The sequence below is a fragment of the Elephas maximus genome, chromosome 10 (genome assembly GCF_024166365.1).
Source record: "Elephas maximus indicus isolate mEleMax1 chromosome 10, mEleMax1 primary haplotype, whole genome shotgun sequence".
Lineage (NCBI taxonomy): Eukaryota > Metazoa > Chordata > Mammalia > Proboscidea > Elephantidae > Elephas > Elephas maximus.
In genome coordinates, this window is record NC_064828.1 from 34,728,389 (window position 1) to 34,738,245 (window position 9,857).

Sequence of the window (9,857 nt, forward strand, 5' to 3'; positions counted from 1 at the left end):
TGGGTGTGGGGGACCAGGGGGGTAGATGGCAAGGATGGAGAGAACAGATCCAGAACGTCTATTCTTTCTGCTCTCAGCACATGCCTCCCAAGCTGGGTGGACCCTAGCAGACCTTTGTCTTTGGGGTCAGGCCCAGCTCTGAGCCTATCCGGAGCACACGTACTTCCTCCTGGTCAACAGTGGCCCATGTAGCTGGGAGGGTTGAGGCCAAGTGGGATGACCCCATGGTCTGAGAGCAGCTGGTACCCCTACCATGGCCCTTGTCCCCAAGGCACTGCTAGTACGGGTGAGGGCAGGCTGGTCCCTGGAGCTGGGACCTCCTATTGGGTCTAAGGTGATGCTGTTTTCATGCCCTCCTCTTCTTTGCTTCACCTTCTCATTTGTGTAATGGGAACAGTCACCCACAGCTTCTTCTATCAGACCCTTTGCTTCCAGCCAAAAAACTGACTGGGTCAAGGCCTTCCTGGCAATCCTGTGGGGCTAGGCCTGTATCATTACTCTAGGGGAAAGGGTCAGAAAAATATGAGGATGCAGGTGACCACTGCAGAAAGCAAAAGGAAGTTAGGGGGCAGGTGATGAACAATGCGGGAGAAGTCAGAGATGATGGGGCCATAGAACTTGGGGTTATTGAAGATGAAGATGAAGAAGGGGCCAGAGAACAAAAGGGGTGGGGGCCAAAGGAGATAGAAGGAAAAGGAAGTGTTCACAAAGGTGGGTGATTAGGAGGAGGTCTGATAAAAAGGGCAGCAGAGATCATAGAAGTGAGGCATCCTGGAGACAGGCGAGATGACATTCTCTAGTTTTGGGTACCAAGCCAACCAAGGAAATTCCCATAATGCCAGTTCACAAAGGTGCAGACTAGCAGGACACCATTGCTTTGACCCTACGCCCAGAAAATGCAGAGCCAAGTTTACCCAATAGGCTACCAGGCTGATAAAGTTCATCACAACTTCCATGAGCACAGCACTTTAAACAGTTTTTGGAACTGCTTTCAGGTTTTTTTTGTTTGTTTTTTATCTCAGGGTACTCCCTCCAAAAGAAAAAATTTGAATAACCAAAACAGGTTTGCTGATAATAAAACCAGGTTCCAGTCAGCTTGCTTCCACAGGCCCTGCCTGCCAGTAACTGAACACCTAGTGCTGAGTGAGCAGCAGTCGGCATGTACAAGGTGGGTGTAGAGAGGGCTGGCAGAGGATGGTGCTGAGCAGAGAAGGAGCAGAGGTGTTGCTGAGGGTGGAGGCAGGCCAGGCTCCCCAGCAGAGTGGGGCTGGGAGCTGGGTGGAGCTAGAAACCAGGATCTCACTGAGCAGCTGGGGGAGTGGTTGAGAGAGAGGAGGGACCCAGGTTACAGGAGAGTAGTTCTCTCCCTGGCTTTTTCCTACAGGTGGTTGCTGTCCTGGCAATGGTCATGGGAACGCACACCTTAAATTTTCAGTTCCACGAGGACAGATCCCACTGGCCCAGCTGCTGCTCCAGCAAAGGACAGGACTCCTCTGAGGAGTGGCTGAAGTGGAACCCTGTGGTGGTGACCCCTCCAGAGACTGCCAGCCTCACCCACCATGGGGAGTCTTGCCAGGCCAGTGAGGATGGACCCCTTAACAGCAGGGCCATCTCCCCCTGGAGATATGAGTGAGTCTGCTCTCTCCCCTCCCAAATGCTTGCCTGTCTTGCTCCCCTCTGTGTGCCAGTCAAGCTGTATGTGAGGGCCAAGGGACGTACCACTCAAGTTCAGCCTGTTGTGGTTGTTTTGTGCTGATGAGTCGATTCTCACTCTTAGCGACCCAATGTGACAGAGTAGAACTGCCCCGTAGGGTTTCCTAGGCTGTAATCTTTATCTTTACGGGCGGAGCGGCTGGTGGGTTCCAATCACTGACCCTTTGTTTAGTAGTCAAGTGCTTAACCATTGCACCACCGGAGCTCCTTAAGTCCAGCCTACCTTCCCCTTTTTATCTCTGGGGGCCATAAAGGCTTAGGAGTTAGATGAGGCCAGGATTTGAGTCCTAACTCTAACTCTTATTGGATGACCACAGGCCAATTACTCAAGGTTCCAAAGCTCAGTTTTTTTTCTTCTGTGAAACGGGGATAATACCCTACAGGCTAAATCGCAAATCAAGTGAGTTAATACGTGTAAAAGTCTGTACTTAGTACAGGAAATGTCAGTTTTCTCCTTTGCTTCTTTTCCTATCCCTACAGTAGCCGTGTTTTTCTAGCTAAAATAGCAGGAAATAATGGTAGGGCATAGACACAAAGCATCCCAACACCAAATGCTACTGTCCTGGGCCATGAATGGGTTATATGTATAGTAAGATACTGAAACCCTCAGCCCTTATGGGCAGCTGGATGGCTGGTTATGTTTGGTCATGAGCAGTGCTCTTTCCCTCAGTATGTCACACAATATAGTAATTCTCTATTTGTGTCATGATGTGAAAAATATTAGGAAGCACCGAAATAGGTAAAAAAGAAGCAAAATATTAGAAAGAAGGGCCTTAGGGATCCCAAACCTATTTTTTGTTCTACCTTGAGTCCTCCCTTAATGTTTGTGCTCCCACTTCCTGTCAGTCTAGTTGGGCTTAGCCTGGGTTTTAGGGATGGATGTGGTTCAGTGGGGTAGACAGCGCGTTAGCTTTAACTGAGACTAGGTCCAGGGTGGAGACTCTAGGTGACTATGCTCTGGAGTAGTCTCAGAAGGCAGGCTAGATCCTGGGCCAAATCCGATGGTGTGGGAGCCCCTTAGGGGATGGCTGACTCAGCTGCGGTCTAGACCCCTCTTTGGAAGGTTGTGAACCCCTGATAACCACTTGGCAGGACTTTCCCAAAGTGTGTCATGTGCAACACTTTTCCACAAGCTGCTCCTCAGAAAAAAGTGACCGTGTCAAGTACGTATGGGAAAGGCTGCTTCAGCTCCTACCTCTGGGCGTTTCATGATGCCCTCAGCACACTGAAGTCTGCGGAAAAACTTTTAATCTCAGTGTTTCCCAAACTCACTCGGCTACAGAACCCTTCCGCCTCCCCAACAGGTTACTTATTAGGGAACCCACTTTGGGAACTGATGCACTGGGTGAGCCCCAGTGTGGCAGGGCTTGTCTGTTTGGAGAAAGGTTCTACAACCTAAGGGCTGTTTCCTGCTAGGATACTGAAGTCCTAGGCCTTTGGAACATCTACTTATTAGTGGTTTTCAAATATTTCTTTGATCATGAAATCCTTTTAAAATAAGTAAATAAGTCTTACCACACACTTTGACATGTGCTTAGGATATATGCATAGACAGTGCCTGGGAGGATAAACAAGAAACTCTTGAGAGTGGCTCCTTCTGGGGAGTGAAACTGGTAGGGAGAAAGACAGTCTTCACTTTATACTCTTTTGTACTTAGGAAAAAAAAAAAAAACCAAGCCCAGTGCTGTCCAGTAAATTCCGACTCGTAGCAACCCTATTGCACCTAGGTTAAAAAAAAAAAAAAGAAACTGAAAAAGTAATAACAATTACAAAAAGAAGCCTCATTCCAAAGCCCAGTGTATGCACACTGAAGCAGAGCTGGTCTGCTGGAGACTCAGTTTCCCCTGCTTCCTCAGGGTCTCTGGGTCAGCTGGAAACCACTTTCTAGAGCCCTACCCTCATTTGCAGTTAGGGAAAATAAGTGTCACAGAGTCAGGCAATTTGGGGCCAGAGCTGGGACTAGAAGCCAGGCGGCCCACCGCACTCTTTGCTTCCTCTGGCTCTCCCAGTCCGCCTGCCCTGCCCCGTGCGCCCCGCCTCCTCCAGGGCCTGACCAGTGCCACCCCCACAGGTTAGACAGAGACTTGGACCGGCTCCCCCAGGACCTGTACCACGCCCGCTGCCTGTGCCCCCACTGCGTCAGCCTACAGACGGGCTCCCACATGGACCCCCTGGGCAACTCAGAGCTGCTCTACCACAACCAGACCGTCTTCTACCGGCGGCGGTGCCGCGGCAAGCAAGGTGCCCATGATGGCTACTGCCTGGAGCGTAGGCTCTACCGTGTCTCCTTGGCGTGCGTGTGCGTGCGGCCCCGCGTGATGGCCTAGGGGTGCCCGCCCGAGGCCCGTCCCTCGTCGGGAAAGCTGGCACGAGGAGAGCTGTGGGCAACCCAAATGCTCAGCCCCTCCAGAGCACCACCTCCATGGAGCAGCAGGAGGACCCTGGGACAGAATGGGGAGCTTTGGGGCGGGGGGGAACCTGCACTCTTGCACTTTTTGGAGAGGATGAAAATGCAGGGTGAAGGGGACAGCTGCTGGTTATGGCTACTGGAAGCTGGTGTCCTGGCACTATCCTCTCAGGAGGAAAGGTCTTCAAAGCTCTGCCCATTTCTCCAGGTCACCACTCCTGTCCTGCCATCCCCAGCTGCCCTGGTACAGCATAGGCACTTTCTTGATATTTTCCCTTTTGCCAATGGAGAGCCCCTTGTTTCACTTGCTGGTTGGATAGTTCATTCACTCATTCATTCATTCATTCACTCATGCATTGATGCATCAAATTCTCAGTGAGCATCTACTTTGTGCGTATCAACGTGTAGTTACTAGTCTTTTGACATGGGTGATTCTGAGGAGGGAGGCTGCTGTTAAGCATGGAGAGACTTATCCAAATAAATAATCTGTATTAAAAATGGCCTAATTTGTCTTTGGCACCTCGTGGTCCCCACCTTGGTCACTCTCCCCATCAGCCTCGCCTACTACTGCCCACCCTGCCAACACCCTCTGCTTTCCAGAGTTCCCACCCCGCCCTCTCATTCCTTCCCCTCTCTAGCTCCCTGGCTCACCCAGAGCACATGGGTGGCGGTCAGGCCACCCTCCCGGCATGCTGGAGAGACAGAAGCCCATTGAGGCACAGCAGCAGGCACACAGCGCCCCCTTGTCCCCCAACAATCCGTCTTTGTCCTCTGGTCCTGGCTGCTACCGCTCGGTCCTGGGAGGGGGGAAATGCTGCCTGGGCAAGACTCCAGCTTCCACCCTCCCTAAAAGGAAAAGGAAGAAACAAGGAGCCAAGGAAGAGGGTTAAGGTTAGGAGAGGGGGACACAACTTCTTCAGACTTAGGTCCTTCGGGGGCACCCTGTCCTGCCCTTGTTTCTCTGCTCACCTCCCAGCTCCTCCCATTTCCTCCGTTGAACCCCTCCTCTCCCCCTTCTCCCCTTCTCCAGGCTGGGTCAGCTCCGAGTAAGGGGAGGGGTTAGCCACTCTCATCTGGGCAGCCTCCCTGGCAGCCGCCTTGGTCTGGGCCCAGAGGGCAGGCTTCCTGGACAACTTTCAGGTTTTTTGCACTTTCCTGCTGCTTCTGTCTGCTCCCTCATCCTGCCAGGTTTCATTTTCCCTTCCAGGCTGCTGGTGGTGGTGTGGGGGGCTGTGCCCAGCGGACCCCATGAAGATGCTTGGTGCTCGGGACCGCCCGGGCTGGCCCCCCGGGGAGGGGACTGCTGCAGGGCTCCAGGGCTTTGCTGTGGACAAGACCTTCCTCTCCTCCCTCAGAGGCATCCTGCTGGAAACTGAGCTGGTAACAGCCGCCACCTGACCTGGCGCCTCATTTCTCCTCTCCCCTCTCCCCAACTCAGCCCTACACTGGGCCTCCCCCAGGCTCACCCCTCACAGCCCCCCTTCCTAGGGTTTCTGGACTCCCTCCTGCCCCCACCTTCCTCTCCCTTACCTCCTACTCTGCCTTCTTGCCACCTCCCCAGCTGGAGGCAGCTGCAGCAAGGTTTCAGTTGGAGCAGGAAGGATTGAAGTTAGACTTAAGGACCGCTCTCTGGGACTTCCAGGGGAGTGTGAGATGTAGAGTTGGGATGGGAAAATGTTGGCCTGTCTTTCCCAGGCTCTAAGAGGGCTACTTCTTGGCATGTCCAAGAAGTTCAACTATCAAAAGGGGCAGACTTCCTGCAGCCCCACTTTATCTGTTGTTGGCTCCCCATGAAAACCGTTCTCAGGAAAGGCTCTTTCCCTGGTCTCTGAGTAAGGCCTTGTGGAAACTTGAGTCCTCTGCATATATGGCATCCTACACTGCCAGAGCCCAGGGACCGCCGGTGGGTGTACTCCATGGCCTCCTAGGCCTTCTCTCAGTGTGGAGCCAAGGGCTCTGGTCCTTGTTAGAGGTGTTTTAGGATCTGGGAGTGGGGAGAGCATTATGGGGAAGGGGATGCGGCCTGGGGCCCAGAACTGCTGTGGGCATAACTCCAGGGGCTGATGTTCACATTGAACTCTGCCTTGGGCTGAGGGGGAGGAGGGGGACACCACTGTCGTGGATTACCATATGAATGGCGTCACCTGGAGTTGTGCTGCTTGGCCTTAGTGCTGGGGCTGCTGGAATCCCTGGACAGGGGGTAGCCTGGGTTGGCAGAGGTGGGACACTGGAGACTGCCTTTAGTAAGAATGAGCTCTGGCTTCTCTCCAAGGACTGGCTTCTCTCCAAGGAAGGATGGGTGGTGCCAACCCTGGGGGCGGGGGGAGGGGGGAGCTCCCGAGGAGAGGGGAGCTCCTGAGGAGGGGGGAGCTCCTGAGGAGGGGAAAGCAAAGACCTGGCCTGTGGGCTGTGTCCCTTCCTAGCAAGTTGCACTCCCTTGGTCCTGCAGGCCCTGACCTTCATCATCTTTATCTGCTTCACGGCCTCCATCTCTGCCTACATGGCCGCGCCGCTGCTCGAGTTCTTCATCACACTCGCCTTCCTCTTCCTCTATGCCACCCAGTACTACAAGCGCTTGGATCGGCTTAACTGGCCCTGTCTGGTAAGGAGTCTTCCCTCCCCAGCCTCACTGTAGTCTCTTCCTTCTCCTCCTTTTGCAATCTCCCTCCTCATCCTATACCCAAGCCATATGGGGTTTAGTCCCGACTCCCCAGCTGTGCTTCGCCCCATGCTGTGTCCTGCACTCAAAAACTGCCTTGACCCACACTGACTTCACAGTTACAAGGGTCACCGACAGTGAGGGGATGCACACGTCCTGCCCACACGTCCTGCCCTATATCTGGTCTCTCACTCACATAGGTCCAGGCCCAGCCCAGGCCTGCCCTCCCCCTCCCCACCTATAGGGTCTGACCGGTGGGCTCCAGCCATTGTGCCCCAGTTCTACTGCAGGCCCCTGGCTCCCTGGGTAGCTCAGGGTTCATTTGCATCCATTTGCTGGGTAGCAGTATGAGCTCTTTTTCGAAAGTGCTTTATATTGTGTCCAGGGTTACCCCCATGTAGGGATGAAGAATGCCTGAAGGCCAGGCTGCTCACTAGTCTAGAAAAACCTCAAGGTGGATGCCCCCCTACCCTCTGACCCTCCCTTTGGCCCTGTACCCTAACCCCTCACAGGACTTCCTCCGCTGTGTCAGTGCCATCATCATCTTCCTGGTGGTCTCCTTTGCCGCTGTGACCTCCCGGGATGGAGCCGCCATTGCTGCTTTTGTGAGTCCAGCCCTGCAAGGCTCCCCACCCCCCCAGGATCTCTGGCTGATGGTTGCACACTTTCCGTGCCTCCCCCCAAGCTAATACCAGTACCCAGGGATCTGGCTCTCACCTGGCCTCATACCATCCATCCCCTCTCCCCTAATTCCATGGCCCGATGGCCTTGGTTGTGCCATTCCTGCTCCTATTCCCACAGGTTTTTGGCATCATCCTGGTTTCTGTCTTGGCCTTTGATGCCTTCAAGATCTATCAGACTGAGATGGCACCCAGTGCCACCGAGGGTGAGTGCTTGTGCTCTGGGGAGAGGAGATGCCCCTCCCCAAGCTACCCCATCCTGACATCCCTTCCCCTGCCTGGCTCCATCTTCACAGGGGACCAGCAGTGACCCCCGGGACTACCTGGCTCCCAAGGCCCAGCCAGATAAAGGGGACAGTAGCACCCAGACATGCTTCCTTTGGCTTCTTTAGTCCCCCCGCCCACCGTCCCCCAGCCCACACCAGCAGAAATGGAGCCTGGCCTGAGAAGCCACTGTGGACTGGCCAGTGGAGCCTGGTACTCTGGGATCTGGCTACTGATGAAGCTCCTGACAGGGAAGAGGTGTTACAGAGGGAGGCAGGGAGGGAGTGAGGAGGAAGCTGGGCCCCCAAGTCGTTGCCAAATTAAAAGATTCAAATAATACTGGTGAGTCTTTTTCTTCCCCAGAAATCAGGCAGATGAGGGATAACAATACCAAGGTATATTCATGGAAATGTTGCCTGGAGCAGATCACGGTCCCTCTCTGAGACCCAGTCTGAGCAATGAGGAGGTGGGGGGCTGGACCAAAGAATGCAGAAGACATCCTCCAACACAAAACTTCTATGCCATAAATCTCTGTGCCTGAGGCCACTCTGTATTGTGCTGGTAGCTGGGGACCTGGTGTTCTGTGTCTAAGAAGGCACACACCTTCCTGATGTTTGTGCCCCCCCGCCGCCACGCCTGTACACACAGGTTTGTTAGTGGGTTTGAAATAAGGTACTCCCCTGAGGTGTGTGAAGAGTTCCCCCTAATGCTGTGGGAAAGACATGGCCTGCATACTGTGGTTGAGAGTTCAGCCCGTGGCATCAAACAAGGGCAGAGATTCCCAAAATGCTGGTGCTGGAAGAGCCCTTAGATATCTGGTCCAGTACCCTCATTCCAGTTACCGAACGTGACCTCCTTATTTGTAATAGAGCAAAGGCTAGAATCTAGCCCTCCTGACACCTAGACAGATGTTCTGGATACTGTACTGAGCCCCCTTATAGATCAGAAAAAATGGTCCACGTCATCCCAGCTGCTTCCACCACTGAGCCACCTTCCCAGCTTGCTAGCATCTCAGCAAACATTCCCTGAACATCTGTGTGCAGACCCTGCACTGGGCACCAGGGATTCTGAGGTGACAGGCAGGTCTGGAGAGCTCACAGATGGGCCATTGTCAGTATGTAAAGGACAATCACAGCTGCCCACGGTAAATGTCATGGGAGAGCTCAGCTGAAAGGGAGCTCAGAACAGGCACCTGCTGCAGCCTGGGACACCCCTCCAAGCCCTGGACTGCCCAGCATGGTCTAGCTCAGCAGCTTCATCCAAGCTGACATGCTAGCCCCTCTCTCAGATACTTGTTTGTTCTCGCCCTGAAATGCCCTTCCTTATTCCCTAATGCTCCTTCCCAATGCAAGCCCTGCTCGGACCCTGGGACTCTGGTATTGATGCTCTGCCCCGCTCTTGGCCTGACTTTCCATCTCCCACTCCCTGTTCCCCTTTGCTTGTGTCCTGGCTCCTCATCAGGGCTGGTAATCTCTCCAGAGCTAGAACCAGCTGGGTCTTGTGTTTCTCTGGTCTCCGTGCACAGTTTTCAGGGCTTCATTCACGGTCTATTCTTAAGACTAGTTGACTGACCCAGCCTGAGTAGGGATAGAAATGGCTTGGCTAGGGGCATCTGGGAGATGGGGTGGCCAGGTGAGGGATGAGAAGGTGGTCAGGGGAGCCTCGTCTCGAAGTCCATCTGAGGGGTGGGGATTGAGCAGAATGCAGTCTGACCCAGCCCTATCCACTGAGCAGCCACGTGACTTGGTCCAGAATATCACTGCCAGAACCTCAGAGCGAATGGCAGTGTGAGTCTGGGGGTGGGCACACCTACGGCCCATGCACTTGTTGGGTTATGTGTGAGATGAGCAATGCCCAGCCTTGGTCCACGCTGTACGTTGGTTCTGGCTCAGTATCAGCTGGTGCAGAGATTCATGATGCCCTCGTGGTGGGGCTCTGACCCACAGAGCCTGGAATGACAAGGAGGGAGGCTCCCTGTGAGTTAGTGCCAAGGAACTGATTAGAGTGGAACCTGTCCCATCCTCTTCTTCTGTACGCCTATGCCTAGCCAGCTCTGAGCCTCTCCTGGTATCAGTGGGACATTCATTTTGGAGGCAACAGGGTGTGGGTAGGTGGAGGTGACTTCAGCTTCAGC

The 9,857-nt window shown here is 54.0% G+C and overlaps 1 protein-coding gene across 3 annotated transcripts; it reads left to right on the forward strand.

Moving 5' to 3' along the window:
* The first annotated feature begins 657 nt into the window (after positions 1-657).
* On the forward strand, positions 658-8,110 carry LOC126083979 (CKLF-like MARVEL transmembrane domain-containing protein 5). 3 transcript variants are annotated; one of them, XM_049898086.1, is made up of 8 exons: positions 658-1,168; positions 1,385-1,629; positions 3,785-3,954; positions 5,328-5,500; positions 6,570-6,722; positions 7,292-7,384; positions 7,581-7,665; positions 7,756-8,110. In XM_049898086.1, the coding sequence occupies exons 1-8, from the start codon at positions 1,160-1,162 to the stop codon at positions 7,767-7,769; spliced, it is 942 nt and encodes a 313-aa protein (XP_049754043.1). In that variant the 5' UTR covers positions 658-1,159; the 3' UTR covers positions 7,770-8,110. The 3 variants fall into 3 exon arrangements, with proteins under 3 accessions (XP_049754043.1, XP_049754044.1, XP_049754045.1); XM_049898087.1 differs by having other exon boundaries at positions 1,436-1,629; XM_049898088.1 differs by lacking the exons at positions 658-1,168; positions 1,385-1,629; positions 3,785-3,954 and adding an exon at positions 4,796-5,011.
* The last annotated feature ends 1,747 nt before the right edge of the window (positions 8,111-9,857 follow it).